Raw genomic sequence first — 21,006 nt, 5'->3', positions numbered from 1 at the left:
AAAGGATTCAGAGATCCAGCATGCCCAGATTCCCTCACATACTGACCAAAGAAACTTTTTTAGTTTGCAGATTTTGGTGGGAATAGGGAGGGAGTATTAGAAGCTGAAGTTCTTGCTTTATTTAAATAATCATGACAGTAACAAAATTCAGTTAAATAATGCCCCTTCTAGGCTGGGCGTGGTGGCTCATGCCTGTAATCCCAGCACTTTAGGAGGCCGAAGCAGGCAGATCACTTGAGGTCAGGAGTTTGAGACCAGCCTGGCCAACATGGTGAAACTTCATCTCTACTAAAAATACAAAAATTAGCTAGGCGTGGTGGTGCACACCTGTAATCCCAGCTACTCTGGAGGCTGTAGGAGAATCGCTTGAACCGGGGAGGTGGAGGTTGCAGTGAGCTGAGATTGTGCCACTGCACTCCAGCCTGGGTGACAGAGCGAAACTCCATCTCAATAAATAAATAAATAAATAAATAATGCCCCTTCTAGTTGAAGACCTAAGTTCCCACCTAAGCATAATTTGAATTTACCCAATTTATCTTCTTTCAAAATACCTCAAACATTTCACCTTATTATTGCTTTTAAGGATTACAAAGTAGAGCAGGGGGGTGGGGAAGAAACCACTAATAAGGAATAATAGCCATTTGACAGACAGGTGTTCTTAGTTTCATAAAAAAAAGATGCCTGGCAGATTCAGTCTTTTATGAATACTAAATAATGTCTCTTATTTTTGTTTGTTTGAGACAGGTTCATTTGGAACCTAACCTGGTGTTCTCAGGGAACATAGGTTAGAGGGGAGAGACTTAGTAGTGAGGGCTCAAGCAAGAAGCATGTTAGAAGGCTGCTGTAGTAGTCCGGGTGAGGAGTGATAAGAACAGAACTAAAATACCATGAGGAACGTGGGCCCAAGGAAGCAAGTCTGAGAGATTTAGAAAGTAAATCATCAGGATTCAGTGGTGACTCGGATTTGAAGAGGAAAAGGGAATAATCTAGGGTAGCTGTCAGTTTCTGCCATGGGTAGTTGGGCTAATAGTAGTGTATTAACTGAAATGGGGGACAGGCAATTTGTGAGGGTGAGTTGAGTTCAGCATGGGGCCTGTTGACTTTGAGGTGCCTTTGAAACAGGAGTGGATATGTCTAATTTTACATGAAGTGTCTGCTTAGGAGAATGTGTAGAGACACTAACAGGGCTGGGTAGGAACACGGAATACCTCAGGTGCCAAATGAAAACTTTTGGCAATAACAAGAAGTTAGAAAGTTGAAGAGGGTAGAAGAGGCAGCAGAAATGTAGATGGGTAAGAACATCTTGGCATGTTTAAGTGACATTGTGAATAAACCTGTCCTACTGGGCCAGATGGGATTAGGGCTGAGATCAAAGCAGGCCTAATGCAGTTTGCAGATGTGCTTTGTGTGACTTTTGTAGAGCTGGATCACACAGTGTCCTAAATTTAAATTAGGTGCCAACATTTCCACACAAAATCCGGATTTCTGACTTTTCTTTTAAATTAAAGGGATCCTAGAGGTAGATTTGGCAACATTGATAGACTTATATGATAATAATCGACCGAAATATATGTCATTTCTCTCCAATGAACATGTTTTACTTTTTTGTGTTATTTCGCTGGGCCCTTAGACATTTAATTTTCTACTATTTTGTTTTGTTTTGTTTAACCCAGGCTTATGAGTCAGATGAATTTTCTACTTCTGAGTCAAAGATCAGTAGGTAATAAAGGTACAAAGATGGATTAGCAACAGATTATGGAAGGCTTTGAATACCAAACTAAGGAGTGTAAATGTAGGCAGTGGGCCGCCTTTTAATAAGGAATTGATGAGATTAAAGCCATATTTAGGAGGATTATTCTGGACCAGTATGAAAACACAGAAGTTGGGGAAAACAGTTAATAGTTTTGAAAGAGAAGAGAAAAAGGAGATGGTGTTGGGATACATAAACGGGCTCTTAAAATGCAAAATGAGAAGGGTTTTGAAGAGGTATCTTCCAGGAAGGCTCTTCACTGCCACATGGGCACTATATGGGTAGTTGTATTTGGTGGGAAGTTTGCCTGCAGATTTCCAGAACTGAGACCCATGTGTGGTGTGGGGGATGGTGATTGTCGGGCATTATGGAAACGTCAAACAAAATATGCTCACTGGTTATCTATGGCCCACAGGTCACTGTAGTCTCTGTTATATGTACACAGTACATGGAGGAGAAAGGTCCTTTGAAAAAAAGAAGGCTAAAATTAATATCTGATTGCTATTAACTGTGTGCCAAACACTGTTTTAAGCTCTTTACACAGACATTTAATCCTCACAACCAATTTCTGCAGTAGGTACTACTCCAATTTCCATTTTACAGACAAAGAAACTGAAACCCTAGAGGTTAAGAACTTACTCAAAGCCACAAGGCTGATAAGAACAGAACCAGGACTTGAAGGCAAGCAGTCCGCCTCTCCAGTGGTTTATCTTTTAACTGCTCTGTTAAGCTGCCCCTGCATTTTTATCTGTTCTAATGCTACACAAATAGGCAACTTTACAGGTAGAGAACCTTATGCTTTCATTCTGGACACTCTGTTATAACTCATTTCAGGGGTGTCAATTTGGTTCAGGTCCTCCTAGAAGAAATAAAATTTCAGAATTGACCCTTGAACTGTCTCTTAGGGAGCAGATAATATAACGGGTCCTTGGGTGACCTTGAGAGAATAGGTATGTTCAAATGTCTGTTCTCTTCCTTTAGCTAATGGCTCAGTATAGCTTATAACTGTATGCTTCTAACCCTTTGTTGAAAAATAAAAACTCTTATAAAAATGCTCTTTTTTTTTTTTTTTTTTTTGGAGACGGAGTCTTGCTCTGTCGCCCAGGCTGGAGTCCAGTTGTGCAATCAGCTCACGGCAACCTCCGCCTCCTGGGTTCAAGCGATTCTTCTGTCTCAGCCTCCCAAGTAGCTGAGATTACAGGCGTGTGCCACCACACCTGGCTAATTTTTGAATTTTTTGTAGAGATGAGGTTTCACCATGTTTGGCCAGGCTGGTCTCGAACTCCTGACCTCAGGTGATCCACCCACCTCGGCCTCCCAAAGTGCTAGGATTACAGGCGTGAGCCATCGTGCCCAGCCATAAAAATGCTTTTTAAAATGAAAACTAAAACATGTTAAATTTTTTTTGTATGTTTTCATGAAAAATTATCACAGGACAAATTTCATAAATATCGAATTTGGAAAAAGTTGAGAGCCCATAACACTGCAGAGAAGCAAATGCATTTGATGCAAAGCCTCAAACTTGCCAAGTTTTTCTACCATATTTAGTGTGGTTTCTTTCTCTTTGGCCTACAGATGAAACATGTAAATGAAAGATTTCAAGATGAAAAAAATAAAGAGGTTGTTCTCATGTGCATTGGCATCACTTCAGGAGTTGGACGACTGCTCTTTGGCCGGATTGCAGATTATGTGCCTGGTGTGAAGAAGGTTTACCTACAGGTACTTTTTTACACTTTTCACCTATCAGAAAATACTCTCATCACCCGATGGCTCATTAAATGTACTTACATGCTTAAATTATTTTTTATCTTCTTCTTTTTCTTTTTGAGATGGAGTTTCGCTCTTGTTGCCCAGGCTGGAGTACAATGGCGCAATCTCAGCTCTCCACAACCTCCACCTCCCGGGTTTAAGGGATTCTCCTGCCTCAGCCTCCCAAGTAGCTGGGATTACAGGCATGCGCCACCACACCAGGCTAAGTTTTGTATTTTTTAGTAGAGATGGGATTTCTCCATGTCGGTCAGGCTGGTCTCGAACTCCCAACCTCAGGTGATCTGCCTGCCTCGGCCTCCCAAAGTGGCTTAAATTCTTCTATAAAAATGAGAAATATTTTCTACAACATAACTTCTTTAGGCACTTTTTCAAGGACAGAGTCAGTTATTAGTTTGGGTTTTAAACATGAAAAATTGGTAATGAAACAATTTCTTTGTTTTGTCATGGAACTCCACCAAACCAGAATGGTTTTCGTCCGTTGCTTTTTCTATGAAGAATGTTTTTGGTGTAGTTCTTATAGTCATGTGCAGATCCTGTGCCCTTTGCATGTCTTCGGAAATTTGGTTGTGTGTGTGACTTTTGAGCTTCTTTACTGCAAATTGCCTCCTGTGATTTTGGGGTGAGCATAAACAAATGCTAATTCCAAGATCATTACTGACAATCAACACACACAGGTATTGAAGTGACTCCTTGATGTCACACACTTAACTAAATGCTGAAGACTTAAGTGACACGTGGTCTGTGCCCTCAGCTAGTATCTAATGGTCTCATGGGAGAAGATAAAGCGGTGTTGCAGCTTTAAAAACGGGTTTGCTAGATGGGTGCCATGGCAACATAGGCACCATGCATCTGAGTCACTAGCGAGGTCTGAGTAGAGTTAAGAAGTGAGGACCAAGTATGTAGATAAGGAAGACAGCGAAGCATGCTCCGAGCAAAGACAAACACATGGGAAAGCTGTGGAGGTGTGACATGGGATGTTATATCTGGGAAACGAATGTTTGAATGGAATAAAGGGAGAATAGTGGTTGGATTGGTTGGGGGGATGGACAGAAAGCAGCTTGGGAAGGGCCGTTATGTACATGAGCACTATCCTGCAACCTACCAGGAGCTATTAAAGGATTTTAAGCCAGAGAGTGACATAAGTTGGGGTGGCGGGGGTTGGTGTTTTTTTGTTTTTTGAGGCAAGGTGTCACTCTTTCCCAGGCTGGAGTGCAGTGGTGCCATCACGGCTCACTGCAACCTCAACCTCCCAGGCTCCAGCAATCCTCCCACCTCAAACTCCTGAGTAACTGGGACTACAGGTGCATGCCACCATGCCTGGCTAATTTTGGTGTTTTTTTTTTTTTTTTTTTGTAGTAACAGGGTTTCGCTGTGTTGTCCAGGCTGGTCTTGAACTCCTGAACTCAAACGATCCACCCACTTCAGCCTCCCAAAGTGCTGGGGTTACAGGTGTGAGCCATGCCCAGCCTGAGTTGTGTTTTATAAAGATCAATCTCGGCTGTGTGTGGTGGCTCATGCCTGCAATCCCAGCACTTTGGGAGGCTGAGGCAGGTAGATCACCTGAGGCCAGGAGTTTGAGATTAGACATGGTAAAACCCCATCTCTACTAAAAATACAAAAATTATCCAGGCATGGTGGCACATTCCTGTAATCCCAGCTACTCAGCAGGCTGAAGCAGGAGAATCACTTGAACCTGAGAGGCAGAGGTTACAGTGAGCTGAGATTGTGCCACTGCACTCCCGACTGGGTGACAGAGCAAGACTCCATCTCAGAAAACAAAACAAAAAAAATCAATCTGGTAACTGTGAAGAGTGGAACGGAGTGGAGGAGGGGACAAGAGTTGAGATAGTCACAAAAGGCCACATACTGAATGATTCCATTTATATGAAGTGTCCAGAATAGGAATCTCTGTCTCTTTCCATAGAGAAAGAAGGTAGATTTGTGGTTGTAGGGGCTAGGGAAAGGAGGGAATGGGGAGTAACTGCTACTGGGTTTCTTTGTAGGGTAATGAAAATGTTATAAAATTAGATAGTGATGAAACTCACTGAAGTGTACACTTTAAGTGGGTGAATTTCATAGAATATGAATTATATCTCAATAAAGCTATTTTTAAAAAAGGCCAGGCATGGCGGCTCATGACCGTAATGTCAACACTTTAGGAGGCTGAAGCAGGAGGATCACTTGAGGCCAGTTTGAGACAATCCTGGAATCATAGTGAGATCTCATCTCTATAAGAAAAAAAAAATTTTTTAAAGTTAGCCAGGCATGGTGGCACATGCCTATAGTCTTAGCTATGCAGGAGGCTGAGCTGGGAGGACTTTGAGCCTAGGACTTTGAGGTTACAGGGGAGTATGGTCATGCCACTGTACTCCAGGCTAGGCAACAGAGTGACACCATGTCTCTAAAATTTAGAAAAAAAGAGTGGAGGTCCAGGAACTAGTTGGAAACTATTTTAAAGTAGTCTAGGCATCTAGGCAGGAAGAACCAAGGCAGAGACACAGAGATCAAATGGAATAAGCTAGGGACATAGAGAATGAAAATTTGATGAAGCCACTTAGGCTGGATCTGAGATTTGTGGCTCAGGTAATGGAGTAGATGATTTTTCCATCTTATCAAGATCAATATGCAGTTGATCTAAGTATGATGATGAATTGGGTTTTTTAAATTAAAAAATTTTTTTTCACCCAACCTACCTGCCCTTGCCCCAGTGATGAGTTTGTTTTTGCCATGTGAAGTCTGTGATGCCTGTAGGAAAGCCAAGTTGAATTTAGAGCTCATGGAAGAGTCTGGATAAGAGGCCTGTGGGTTAAGAGGCCTGTGAGTTTGGCATTCATGGGCTGCATGAAGTAAGTGGAGGACTAGGGAGACAGAAACGGTGTGGCTAGATAGGCAGGGGGTAAAACAGGGACGAGAGTGTTTCTAGGGGCAGGACTGGTCAGCAGTGTCAGTAGCTAGTGACAAAGAGGCTGAAAGGTTTTCATTGAATTTAGAACACGGAGGCTATGAGTGACCTTACAGAGAATGGTTTCAGTAGATGGCAGGTGCAGGTGCAGAAAATTGATCATGATCATCTGAACAAATGGAAATATAGACAACTTTGTCCAAATGCTTGGCTGTGGAAGGAAGGTAAAGGTGAGCCACAAGGGGGGCCTTAGGATTTGGGGATTAAGCCTGTCTAATTATATTATACATGAGAGGCAGTGTTTGAGCAGGGCCTTGAAAAAGAGGTGAAATTTGGACACAGGAAAATGATTGGAAAAGGCATTACAGATAAAGTTAACTTCCATTAATTGATGTGAAGTAATAACAGTCAACCATTTATGGAGGACTTTCATGTGCCAGACAATGAACTAAGGGCTCTACATGCATTATCTCACTGATCCTTGTCCCAGCCCTTTAAGAGAGGAGGTACCATTGTTATTTCCACTTAGAGATGTGAACACTGAGGAACGGGAAGGCTACCTCAGTCATGGGTGTCTGTGTGTATAGAGATCCAGGCAGTCACAGGACAGTCTGGTCACACAGCGGGAAGGAAGTGAAGAGAGTTGGTAATGTGCTGCTTTTAAAAATGTATTTATGGTATCATGATCACTTTGTCAATACCTCACTGTGGACATCCTCATCTAACATTTAGTTTTGTTCTCTAGTGTCAAGGGAGCCCTCTAATGGACATTTGTTGCACTACAGACTTTCAGCTTTCATTCATTCAAAAAGTTCAGTGCCTCCCGTGCCCCAGGCACCAGCTCAGATGCCGTTAGGGTGATGCAAACAAGACAGACATGGTCCCTGAGTTCCTAAAGCAAGACCAAGGCAGGAAGAAGCCGAATGTGTTTGGAAACCCAAGAAGACGGGAAAGTGGCATGGGAAGAGACTGGAAAGTTAGAGTGGGTCAGATTGGACAGAGCCTTGAAGGCAAAGATGAAGAGACTTTGCTTTAAGAGTGGTGGATTTTGGCCAGGCGTGGTGGTTCACGCCTGTAATCCCAGCACTTTGGGAGGCCAAGGCTGGTGGATCACGAGGTCAGGAGATCGAAACACAGTGAAACCTCGTATCTACTATAATTACAAAAAATTAGCCGGGCTTGGCGGCACACGCCTATAGTCCCAGCTGCTGGGGAGGCTGAGGCAGCAGAATCGCTTGAATCTAGGAGGCAGAGGTTGCAGTGAGCCAAGATCGCAACACTGCACTCCAGCCTGGATGACAGAGTGAGACCAAAAAAAAAAAAAAAAAAAGAGTAGTGGACCTTTGTTGGAGGACATAGGTCTGATTATGTTTTTAAAGTCACTGTGGTTGTTCTGTGTGTGGAGGATGGATTACAGGGAGGGAAACAAGAGTGCAAGAGGGGAGGAACACCTGGTAGGAGATCAATTAATTCAGGGTCCAGGTGAGAGATGATGGACTATGGTGCTGTAATAGATAAACTCATGATATATTTTATATATCAGCATTTCATTCCAAAACAATTTTTGAATGTCCTCCTACCCTAGATAGGGCAGACAGATTATCTGTAACATTTTTGGAGCACATTTTAATACCTGAGTGTTTCCAGTAATTTACAAAAGAAAATATAGCCTTTCCTAACTTGTCCCATGTTGGTCTGCATTTACACAGCAGTAAGTTAAAAGTTAGTATTGGGGCTAATACGGTGAAACCCCGTCTCTACTAAAAAAATACAAAAACACTAGCTGGGCAAGGTGGCGGGCGCCTGTAGTCCCAGCTACTCGGGAGGCTGAGATCTGGCCACTGTACTCCAGCCTGGGTGACAGAGCAAGACTCCGTCTCAAAAAAAAAAAAAGTTAATATTGGGGGTCAAATATTTCACTTCAGATGAAAGTTTAGCCACAATCTGGCTTCTGTTAGGCCATATCTAATTTTTTTCATCCAAATGTAGAGCATCGTTTGTGGCAGCCAGTAGTACCTGCTGAGTCACAGGTGTGACAGCTGCATTTCAAACAAGCCTGGGAAGGAGAAAGAAAGCCTTTCAGTGTGTCCTGTGGCTGAGAGGAGCCACCCATGGACTCCACCTTGTAAACACAGTGGCACAGGACACAGCACAGGCCTAACCCATGCAGGATGCTGGACTCGTTCCCTTATTCACTACCTTTCTCTCTCTCCTTTTTCCTGGCTTCCCTGCCCCAACTTCCCAAACACACAGTGTGGTTTTTGATTCTTGACTTTTCTCGGCTGCAGTTGACTCCAGCTCTGCCTGTTTGTTTATTCCTCTTTCTCTGTCCCTGGCTGTCTGCCTTTTGGCCCATCCTTTAAGGCTTGGAATGCTCTTGGGCTTACCTTCTTTCCGTTCATTGGTGATGTGTTTTCTCAGACGTACCTGCTCCCTGCTTTCATTTTTCAACCTCATGGGGCTGTGACAACTCTTCCCTCCTTGTCCTCTGGAAGCCAGTTGTGAGTAGCAGCCAGGCCTGGAACACTGGTGACAGAGACACACTTCACAGCCCTTCCACATGGTCTAGTTTCAGATCATGGTAATCCCCAGTCTAGGAGGCTGCTGAGCCCAAGAGCACAGGCTCTGGAGTGAGACACCAGTTCACCCCAGTTCTACCACCAACTTGAGAACCAACAGAGGGATGTGGTGAGGATTCTTGGTGGCAGGTTATATAAAGTGCCTAGCCCAGACTGGATGATTAATAAATCCTTGCATTTGTTATGTTTTAATATTCTATTAAATACTGAAAGCAGATCCTGATTTGGAATAGGTCTCAAGAAAGGAGGCCCTAGTTAATTCTGAATTAGAGTCTTTGCTTATAGGTAACAAAGAATTTAGGAATTTATCTCACAGTTTTGCTTAAGAGTTCTTAATTTAAACTTCCATCAGGGTCCTGGGTCCCAGGTATTTTCAACCTAATAATTCTAAATATTGAGTGATTGGTTACAGTAGCTTATGCCTATAATCCCAGCACTTTGGGAGGCCAAGGCAGAAGGATCTCTTGACCCCAGGAATGCAAGACCAGCCTGGGCAACATAGTGAGACCTTATCTCTACAAAAACTTAAAAAATTAGCTGGACATGGTGGCCTGCACCTGTAGTCCCAGCTATTGGGAGATTGAGATGGGAAGATTGCTTGAGCCAGGGAGGTTGAGGCTGCAGTGAGCTGTGATCATGCCACTGCACACCAATCTGGATGGCAGAGTAAGACTTTGTCTCCAAAAAATAAAAATAAAAAATAAATGCTGAGTCAAGTCTACTGCTCCTGCCAGAAGAGATGATTGAAATGCATTACATAGAATAATAATGGTTAAAGAAAAGCTTGGCAAAAGTTCCCAGAGTATATACTTTATTGGGACAGGAGAGGCTACGTGTATCGTGATATCTTTTTACTATTTTCTTAACCTTATAGGCCTGTGTTTCTAGTCACCATTAAATTACTACAGATTTGTGTTTTTAATGTAATATGTAAGTGTTTTGGAAGGGTGAGAATATTTCAAAGGTTTGAAAATTAAAACTTTGTATGAAAGAATTGAAAACTTGGAATTTAGATCACTTTTCCATTGTGTCATATTTCTCTGTGACATGGACGTATTGAAGCATGGACATCATGTCCATGCACATAGAGCAGACAACCCAGATGACACACACACGTGCACAGGAACGCTCTGAAGGATGCAAACCCAACTGTGAAGCGTTGATTCCTGAGGAGGTGAATGCGCATGGGTTGAGGGTGAGAAGAGGTTGTAGGAAGACTTTCATATATTACTGTGTACATTTCTCTAAGGTTTGAATTTTAAAAAATATATTCATGAGTTACTTTTGTAATGTAGAAATATTAATGACTTTCCTATCCATCAGTCTGCGTAAGCTTCCTCTTCCAGTTCAGGTAGAATGACCTGGATCAGTGTTGCTCCATTTTCCTTTTTAGCGTTTTACATTCACCTAAAGATATCTTGGGATGAGGGTATATACTTTACCGAATGTAAGCTATTTCCAAAGTAATATCCAAATACTTAACAATTTCCCAGCCTAAGCAAATGATCAGAGGCTCTGTACTCAGTCTCATCTAGACTGTGGCATGGAGTGTGAACATATCAAATGCCCGTTTCTCCATCAGGCAGAAATGAGAGTAACCATGTGCCATGGAGAAGGTTGACAGACTCCCTGTGAAGCACTTTGAAGTGACACCGGCCTCTGTGTGCTTCAGAAGAATCCAGCCACCTGCTGTATGGCCTGACATTTTCCTTTAGTTTTTGGTGGGCCAACAGAACTCTGTTGCCAACTGTTTTCTGTCCTGGGTACCCAGCCAGAGGCTCTGAAAGTCTGGAAACTTTATATTGACTAAACTTTAGGAACGTCAATTATATGTCCACCTCCAAGATGCCTTCTCTTAGTCAGGTGCAGCTCATTGTTTCCTCTTGAGCTACACTTAATATTCTTAAGCAAAACCTAAACTGACATTTCTCCAGCAATGCTGTCCTTGATAGAAATGGGAAAGGTAAGAGCAAAAGGAATCTTTTGTTCTCATGTACATACACTAACTCATAGAAGGCTAATTCTTCTATAGCCTGTGATATTATAAAATGTATTTATATATTTGTGATATAGTTCCTTAAAGAAAACAAAAGCAGTATAGACATCTAAACTGTCACTGGCTTATTAAGTGTCAGTGCCAGAGCCTAGGACAAAATAAGGAGCCTGTGAATCCCTTATTCGAATCTAACCAGAGCTGCTGTGTTTGAGAGCAAGTTTTAAAAGATTGTATGTAATACTAAGTTTATTCATCTTTCACACTGAGTTCCAGCATCATCAGATCAGTATTGATGCATGGATCAGTATTCATTCTGGGGAGTGATGAAGCACTGAACCTGCTATGTGTGTAGTCTGCCAAACGTCGGCATGTGCTCCTTGCAGCCCAGGCATCCCTGCATGTAAGGAATACATGTGTTCTCACCAGCTTCATCTACTTACCTCCACATTTAGCCAGATTCTGCATATTAACATCTGCTGGGAAAGAGCATCACTATGGTAGCTACAAATAAGGTGAAGGAAGCAAAGTATTTTTCTGAGAAGTACTTAAAGAATAGATGTGTAGATTTCTATAAACACAAGTCTTACAGGAAAATGAAAAATTTTTACATTTAAATAACTACATAAATCATTGTCTAATTTTAATAAGAATATAACTTAATATAACTTGAATGGAGAAAAGGATGACTTGCAGTCAGGGAAAGTATTAAGAAATAATAGGCTCAGGCTGGGCGCGGTGGCTCAATGCCTATAATCCCAGCACTTTGGGAGGCCGAGGCAGGTGGATCACGAGGTCAGGAGATCGAGACCATCCTGGCTAACACAGTGAAACCCCATCTCTACTAAAAATACAAAAAATTAGCCAGGCGTGATGGCGGGCGCCTGTGGTCCCAGCTACTTGGGAGGCTGAGGCAGGAGAATGGCGTGAACCGGGAAGCAGAGCTTGCAGTGAGCCGAGATCGCGCCACTGCACTCCAGCCTGGGCCACAGAGCGAGGACTCCATCTCAAAAAAAAAAATAGTATGCTCAAAATATATAGCAATAAGTTGGAAACTTTTACTTGAATAATTTTTTACAAAACTGACCAAAGAACAAAAATGTGAAGAGGCCAAGTTCCAGGAATCATGTTACATATTGTTCTAAAACAACATAAGCACTTAACAAAGTTGAAAAGTTAACAAAGCCAAGTATTGTACTAGGCTTCTAACATTCACTAAGTATAAAATTCTACAGAACTGGTTTTCTTATCTTTGAAGAAAGTTCTTGGCAAGTGGTACTGGTGTTAGAGGAAAAAGAAAGGAAATATGTACTGACCAAAATAGAAAAAAAATATGAAGCACATTAAAAGAAAAAATATATATTCCTGAAAACCTTGTATAATTACAGTGGCATGGTTGGGAATGTTTGGTCTATAGTTTTAACAATTAAATCCATTGAATCTGGCCCCGTACCATCCTAAAGTTTTATTCTAGATTCTCTGGAGTTTGTGATTATGGGTATGTTTCTAAGATTTAAGTAACTTTCCATGTTTATCTCCTTTTATGTTTGTACATAGAATAAAAATGTTTCTATTGTTAAGAATATTAGGGTTGGATGCAGTGGTTCATGCCTGTAATCCCAGCACTTTGGGAGACCAAAGCAAGTAGTTTGTTTGAGCCCAGGAGTTCAAGAATGGTCTGGGCAACATAGTAAGACCCCATCTCTACAAAAAATAAAAAATTAGCTGGGCATAATGGCATATCCCAGCGACTTGGGAGACTGAAGTGGGAGGATCACTTGGAGCCCAGGAGGTTGAGGCTGCAGTGAGCTGTGATCGCACCACTGCGTTCCAGCCTGGGTAACAAAGTGAGACCTGTTTCAAAAATAAAAAATAAAAAATTGGGGTTTATCCTGAGATTTTCAATACAAGCGACTACTTAAATCTTTACCTACTTGTTAATTTCAAACCCCTTTCTACATTTTGATTTATCTTTAGATCTCTTTTTGTCTCAATAAATGGGAAGTATCAGGAAGTCTTTTTACTTGCTCAAGGTCAGAGAGAGCTTAGAACCTGATAGTGTCCCTCTGAGCCCCAGTTCTTTCCAACCTGCCAGGCTGTAGGCCCAGCAGTTACTCACTGCTAAGAAATTATGCTTGTGCTGTCATGGAAGTTGCATTGGAGAAAAGGATATTTAACTGGCAAATAAAAGTCAGGAGAATGGGAGATTTTGTTCTTTAGAAATGCTAGTGTGAAGTGGTAGGCTTATTTTTCAAATGGTCAACTGGTATTCTTTTCTTTTTCTTTTCTTTTTTTTTTTTTTGAGTCGGAGTCTCGCTCTGTCGCCCAGGCTGGAGTGCAGTGGCACGATCTCAGTTCACTGCAAGCTCCGCCTCCCGGGTTCCCGCCATTCTCCTGCCTCAGCCTCCCGAGTAGCTGGGACTACAGGCGCCCACCACCTCGCCCAGCTAACTTTTTTTTTTTTTTGTATTTTTAGTAGAGGTGGGGTTTCACCGTGTTAGCCAGGATGGTCTTGAGCTCCTGACCTCCTGATCCGCCCACCTCGGCCTCCCAAAGTGCTGGGATTACAGGTCCGGTCGCCCAACTCATATTCTTAAACTAATCATAATTTTACCATAAGACCATATTTTAGTGATTGAAGAAAAAAATGTACCGAACTGTATGATATGATGGTGTCAAAAAGAACCCAATATGAAACATTTTTCAAGAGCATGTTTCCTATTTTGATGTCAGTAGACCACTTGTGTTAAAGTTGTGAAAACCAACACTCCTGAATTCCACCCAGAACTCACACTCTGCACCTTCAGAGACCCTCAGATTGTGAGTGGCTGCCCTGAGGCGTACTGCCAACCTCTGGCTTCTGTAGGTCTATGGAAAAACAGAACCGATGAAGACAGTGATGCATACAGCTGCTTTATCTGGTCTCTCCTTCCTCACCGTTATTGGAGGGCACTTTCCAGGCACAGTTCTGTTGACGGCCTGCTGCTGCCCACGTGGACCATGGGTTCCGGGATGGCTCCATCTTCTGTGCTTTGGGCACATTACTTAACCTCTCCCAGCATCGCTATCTTCATCAGAGATAACATTAGTAACCACCTCATAAAGTTGTTAGGAGGATCACCAGTGAGATAATCAATGTAAAGCTTACAACAGTGCTTGGCACTTAGTAAACACTAAATAAATGATAGTTGCTATTATATGCATACTTTTAAAAAACCTGATGCTTTTAAAAACATTTTTTCTGCTGACTAGTGAATTGTTCAGTTTTAAAACGTTCTGTGCCTTTAAAAAGTTATTAAATTAACTGTTTCCTCCTTTTTTGTACCCATCATACTTTGAATATATAACTACAGCAGCATATAAACACTTCACTTGCACTTACGTATTTAAATGTCCATCTTTCCATAACCCAAGGATAGGAACGAAGTCTTACTCATTGTTGAAATCTCTAGTACATAGCACAGTGCCTTCCAAATACTCGGCAAAATCAGGTGTTCGATTCTATTAACTACCCTAACACTGAAATGAAAGTGTTCAATGGCTCAAAATAAGTATAATAAGCCTTAACTCTGGGGTGCTTAAATTTATCTATAATGTCTGCCAGTGAAGTATATATAGTTTTAAAGGTTAAAAAAAAATCAAGTGTTTAATGAATTTGAGCTGATTGAGCACTGACCAGATATAGGATCCTTAAACTTCATAATATCTAGTCCAAAGATGGTTTTTTTTTTTTTTTTTTTTGTACAGATTCTGACTTCAAGGGGTTTGCAGGCTGGGAGGGAAAGTAAATATATAAAAAGTCATTTTTGGCTGGGCGGTGTGGCTCACGCCTGTAATCCCAGCATTTTGGGAGGCTGAGGCAGGCAGATCACTTGAGGTCAGGAGTTCAAGACCAGCCTGGCCAACATGGTGAAGCCCCATCTCTACTAAAAATACAAAAATTAGCCAGACGTGGTGGTGCTTGCCTGTAGTCCCAGCTACTCAGGAGGCTAAGGCAGAAGAATTGCTTGAACCTGGAAAGTGGAGGTTATAATGAGCCGAGATCATACCACTGGACTCCAGCCTGGGCAACAGAGAGAGACTCCGGCTCAAAACAAAAAGTTATTTTCTTCTTGTCCCTTAGTGGAAATATTAAGGTGCTAGGGGAACTCGAAGGAGATGATTATAGGAGTTGATTAGGTATGTAAAATCAAAGTGAATGGGGCAGTGGCAGGGGGGAAAAAGGGGAACCAGTAATGACTTAGAAGTCCTAAGCATGTTGCATGGTAATTGTGACATTCACTTCCTGTGAGTGGAGCTGACATTGTGGTGTCCGTCCTAGGTACTCTCCTTTTTCTTCATTGGTCTGATGTCCATGATGATTCCTCTGTGTAGCATCTTTGGGGCCCTCATTGCTGTGTGTCTCGTCATGGGTCTCTTCGATGGATGCTTCATTTCCATTATGGCTCCCATAGCCTTTGAGTTGGTTGGTGCCCAGGATGTCTCCCAAGCAATTGGATTTCTGCTCGGATTTATGTCTATACCCATGACTGTTGGCCCACCCATTGCAGGTAAATATAATGATTCTGCAGTAATTATATTAATTCATAGTGTTTTCTACTTCAGGTCTTAATTGAGTCTCACTTATATGTAAAACGTATTACAGGTTATTGCTTACTGGTCTTTTGCTTTCATGTGTGCCTTACCGGTAACCGGTGACATTTTTAATAAGACTAGCTACAAACGGTATGTCGAAAAAGTTTGCTGAAAAGTCCCTCTTGTCCTTACTGGCAGCTAAACCACTGAATAAAATATGTAACAGTGGGCCAGGCGCAGTGACTCACACCTATAATAGCAGCACTCTGGGAGGCTGAGGCGGGAAGATCACCTGAGCTCAGGAGCTTGAGACCAGCCTGGACAACATAGTGAGATACTATCTCTACAAAAAATAAAAAATAAAAACATTAGCCAAGCATGGTGGCATGCATCTACAGTCCCAGACGCACAGGAGGCTGAGGTGGGAGGACTGCTTGAGCCCAGAGGTCAAGGCTGCAGTGAGCTGTGATCATACCACTGTACCCCAGCCTGGGCAAAACCCTATTTAAAAAAAAAAAAAAAGAGAGATGAAGATTCTGGAAGATTTCTAAATATGTCAGCTTTTGGTAAAAGATCGTACATCCCCCTGAGGAGTAGTTGATGAAAAATAACATAATAGAAAAAACCCAAATGCCCGTAAATAGCTAATTGGGTAAGCAAAATGTGGAATATCTACAGTGCAATATTATTCAGCCATAAAAAGGAGTAAGGTACGGAACTGATGCTGCCAGGTGAATGGACCTCAAGAACATGATACTAAGTGGAAGAAGCCAGACGTAGAAGGTGACGTAGCTGGGCATGGTGGCTCACACCTGTAATCCCAGCGCTTTGAGAGGCCAAGGCAGGAGGATCATTTGAGCTCAGGAGCTCCAGACTAGCTTGGGCAACATAGCAAGACCTTGTCTCTACTAAAAATAAAAAAAATGAGCCTGGCGTGGTGGCACATACTAATAGTAGTGTGATCCCACCTACTCCAGAGGTGGAGGTGAGAGGATCTCCTGCGCCTGGGAGATCCAGTCTGCAGAGCCGTGAGCGCACCACTGCACTCCAGCCCGGGTGACAGAGTGAGACCCTGTCTCACTCTAAAAGGTCATATATCGTATGATTTATTTCATGCGAAATGTCCAAAATAGGTAAATAAATACAGATAGAAAACAGATTGGTGATTGCCAGGGGCTAGAGAGAAAGAGGATTGGGAAGTAACTACTTAATTGGTATGAAGTGTCCTTTTGGCACGATGAAAATATTTTGGAATAGAAGCGGTGGGTACACAACATTGTGTATGTGCTAAATGCCACTGAATCGTTCACTTTCAAATGGTTAATTCTATCTCCTGTGAATTCCACCTCTAGAAATTCTCTGAATGATACTATAAAGATGTCTCATGTTCAGTATTACTTGGGTGCCCGTGTCAATTAGTATTAGAAGATGCAATATAAATATGATAAAATGTAAGTGTATGTACCGTCATCCGTGTTTGGCACATGAGACGCTCAGTGAAGGTTTAGCTCAATGCATTCTCATATCCTGAACTGCATTCCTAGTCATGAATCAAGCAAGCAGAGTTACTACTGAGCAGACCAAACACAGTTTAAGTTCAAAAGGTCACTGTCTCCCTGTAGGAGAACCCTCCATTCCTTCTTCTCTCCCACAGGTAATATACTGTTCACTCTTCTTTTTATACCCTACAAGCTTAGTTTTACAGTTTCTAAGTCCACAGCAGATTTTATATAAGCAGCACTCTAGTAGTAAATAGTTTTGCTACCAGAAGTGACAGTTAACAGAGCAAGAATAAGGGAGGTAACAGGAAACGTCTGAAGCAGGCAGAACACCACCACACAGCACCTGGCAGCAGAAAGCTGCTGGCTCACCAGGAGGCTCTGAGGACATCATAGTATTACAGCAGAACATAATCATGAGTGTTCATAAGGAGGAAGAGTTCAGTTATGTGTGGAATGGTCTGATTCCAAAGATAGAAAACTTGTGCATTTACAGATATTGTCTATTTTATTTATGCAGACTGGATATACACATTTTTATGTGTTGGTACTTAATTAGACAAATGGTCAGCTATTTATTTAACAAAGTCAGATAGATATTTAGTATAGTATGTTCCCTGGACATTTTAGATAACTTAGGTTGTATAAGTTATAAAAGTTTAAAAACACTAAGATAACTTTTAAAACCATGAGTCCTGGAATTTGTTAGAGAAATTGGAAATGTTGAGTACCCTAAATAATAGTTTTCAGAAGCAGAACCCAAATATAGAATGCCATTAATAATTCTTATATACTTATATTTTCTTCAGGTACTTGTAAACCTTAGTCTCTTTCCAAAATGTATTTAATAACCTAACTTTCTTCCACATTATTAAATTTACAATTTTTCTCAATTTTGAATTATAATGTTAAATAGTTTCATGTTATTTCATAAAAACCAAATAGACCAAAGAGTAGTTTGAAAGCTGGGCATGGTGGCTCATGCCTGTAATCCCAGCATTTTGGGAGGCTGAGGTGGGAGGATTGCTTTAGCCCAGGAGCTTGAGACCAGCCTAGGCAGTGTGACAAAACCCCATCTCTACAAAAAATATAAAAATTAGCCAGGCATGGTAGCATGCACCTGTAGTCCCAGCTACTTAAGAGGCTGAGCTGGGAGGATCAGTTGAGCTTGGGAAGTCAAGGCCTGCAGTGAGCCATGATTAGGCCACCATACTCCAGCCTGGGTGACACAGTGAGACCCTGTCTCCAAAAAAAAAAAAAAAAAAAAGTCTGCCTTTCCAGCTTTTCAAGTAATGTCTTGGTATGAAAATCCAGAGGCCTGTACTTTATGACAACGTTAAATATATGAGATCTTTTTTTTTTTCTATCAATAAAGGTTTATATTTCAGATCTGTTTCCTTAAAAAAAAAAAAAAGTCTGATATCTGAGATGTTTGCACCAGTCCTGTGGAGGTGAAATTAGGCTGGGACTAGGCCAGCCCTGTGACTGATCTAGACCCCCGACAGAGCCACACTTGTTCTCCCTTGGTGACAGCTTTTTCCCTTCTCAGGGTTACTTCGTGACAAGCTGGGCTCCTATGATGTGGCATTCTACCTGGCTGGAGTGCCTCCCCTTATTGGAGGTGCTGTGCTTTGTTTTATCCCATGGATCCATAGTAAGAAGCAAAGAGAGATCAGTAAAGCCACTGGAAAAGAAAAGATGGAGAAAATGTTGGAAAACCAGAACTCTCTGCTGTCAAGTTCATCTGGAGTGTTCAAGAAAGAATCTGACTCTATTATTTAATATCTTACATACCTCCACCAGACTGGACTTGCTTTTTGAATTTTAAGCAAGTTTCCTTTCCTTTTATACGAATTGCAAATTTCATATTTTTTTAATCACATCCTAGGAATAGCACAATAATTGGGAAATAGAACCCTTACCACTACAAGAACCATTTTCTGCCACTGAATATCTCTGATCCTTCCATGAGTCTGAGGGCAGAGACTCTGGTATATGAAAACATGTCTGAAAGTCACATATTGTGAAAATTTGAAGCTCTCTCAGTAAAAAGCAACTTTGGAAACTGTGAATGATCTTTAGCTTGTACAAATATTTAAAAATACCTCAAGCTATACTGAAAGGGTTGCAGTTTGGTTAGGAGTGGAAATACTTTGTTTGTTAATGATGTCTTCAGTTCTGGTACCTCTGTTTTACTCTCTTATGCTCTTTGGAAACTTTTTGCAAAATTGAAGCCTGGGTTCTAGGTAATACCAGATCTACCTAAACCTCCAGTTTGTGTTAAAGTTGCTTTCCTGCTGTTAGATAAGTTATGATATTAAGATATTCTGACTTGCTCCAGTGTCAAGGGATCTTCTGGGAGCAGGTGCTAACAATGTGTTCAGAATCAATACGTGAAATGAAAAGGATCCTCTCCAGGAGGACCCTGAGCTGTTCAGAAATCATTTAAGTTGACAGCATTGTTCCCTTTGCGTTTGCAGTGTGTTTTACTCAAGTAGCCAGAAACACCCCACGTTTCTGAATTGTTTAAATTGTAACAATAAAGTAAAATAGAATGCATGAAAGATATTCTGGCAATTATAACTTAGAAATCTTCTGACTTCCAGATTTGTTAGCACTAGAACCTGATATTTAAACAAAGTCTTACTTAGCAGTTATCAAGTGGCAGTTACAGGCAGAAATTGGTGGAGGCCGGAGGATGGGGAGGGGGGCAAACCCCTTTATATTTGTGAAGAAAATATCTGTAGCTGATAGAAATAATTGCTTAAATTGGTTTATGAAATTAATGAGTCTGAAAAAATTAAAAGCACTTATAAAAAGAACCAAGTCCTACATTTCCAGAACTTTCTGACAAAAATTTTCACTCATATTATTAATCCTAGTGTGTTCCCTACGAACTTTCCCATTATATTTTTGCTATTTATATACAGATTATCATAAGAAAGCTTTCAGTTTGAGGACCGAAAATTAAAACCAAAGTCATGCTGTGACCCATACTCATTTACAAAAACAAGAACACTTTCCTATATCCCTAAAATTATGCTTTAGTGCTTGAGACCTTTAAAAGGTAGTGCTTTTCACTGTGAAGACATTCAGCAACTTACTTTGTCATACACGCAGTTGTACCTTACCACTTCTAATAGCTTCATATTTCATATTCAGGGGACTTAAGACAATTTGCCGGTGGATGGTTCTTTTGCAGGAAAAAAAAATCTTCATTTTGACCATACTACCTTTTCATGTTCTTATTATAAGTTTTTAGAAAATGATTTCATTCACTCATGTCCAGTTATATAAAATGTTACTTTCTCATTTTTGAGAAGTTCAACAAAACATACAACTAAGACCAATCATCAAACCCACTATTATAAATGTTAATTTTGGCTGGGTAAGGTGGCTCATGCCTAAAATCTCAGCACTTTGGGAGGCTGAGGAGGGAAGATCGCTTGAGCCCAGGAGTTTGAGACCGGCTTGGGCAACATAGCAAGATCCTGTCTCTACTAAAAATAAAAAAAAATCAGGCCAAGCGTGGCGGCTCATGCCTGTAATCCTAGCACTTTGGCAGTCCAAGGCAGGGGGATCACTTGAGCCCAGAAGTTCAAGACCAGCTTGGGTAACATGAGATCTTGTCTCTACAAAATATTTAAAACTTAGCCAGGCATGATGGTGCCCACCTGCAGCCCCAGCTACTCAGAAGCTGAGGTAGTGGAAGGATTGCTCGAGCCTAAGAGATGGAGGCTGCAGTGAGCTATGCCACTGTACTCTAGCCTGTTCAACTGAGCAGGACCCTGTCTGTAAAAGAAAATAAAAAACAAAAACTGTTAATTTTTTTAAAAGTTTTAGGCTGGGCGCAGTGACTCACACCTGTAATCCCAGTACTTTGGGAGGCAGAGGCAGGTGGATCACGAGGTCAGGAGTTTGAGACCAGCCTGGCCAAT

At 41.5% G+C, this 21,006-nt stretch overlaps 1 protein-coding gene across 1 annotated transcript in view; it reads left to right on the top strand.

The window, feature by feature from the left end:
- The window catches only part of SLC16A10 (solute carrier family 16 member 10), a 137,920-nt gene extending 118,293 nt beyond the window's left edge, over window positions 1–19,627 (top strand). The window contains exons 4-6 of the mRNA XM_023219066.2: window positions 3,326–3,469; window positions 15,316–15,544; window positions 18,618–19,627. Of these exons, the coding sequence (XP_023074834.1) occupies window positions 3,326–3,469; window positions 15,316–15,544; window positions 18,618–18,850 (606 nt within the window). The 3' untranslated portion in view covers window positions 18,851–19,627. The remainder of the gene's footprint in view (window positions 1–3,325; window positions 3,470–15,315; window positions 15,545–18,617) is intronic.
- The last annotated feature ends 1,379 nt before the right edge of the window (window positions 19,628–21,006 follow it).

The sequence above is a fragment of the Piliocolobus tephrosceles genome, chromosome 5, assembly GCF_002776525.5.
Source record: "Piliocolobus tephrosceles isolate RC106 chromosome 5, ASM277652v3, whole genome shotgun sequence".
Taxonomy (NCBI): domain Eukaryota; kingdom Metazoa; phylum Chordata; class Mammalia; order Primates; family Cercopithecidae; genus Piliocolobus; species Piliocolobus tephrosceles.
Note: the sequence above shows the minus strand (reverse complement) of the source record. Positions and strands in the feature narration are given on the sequence as shown.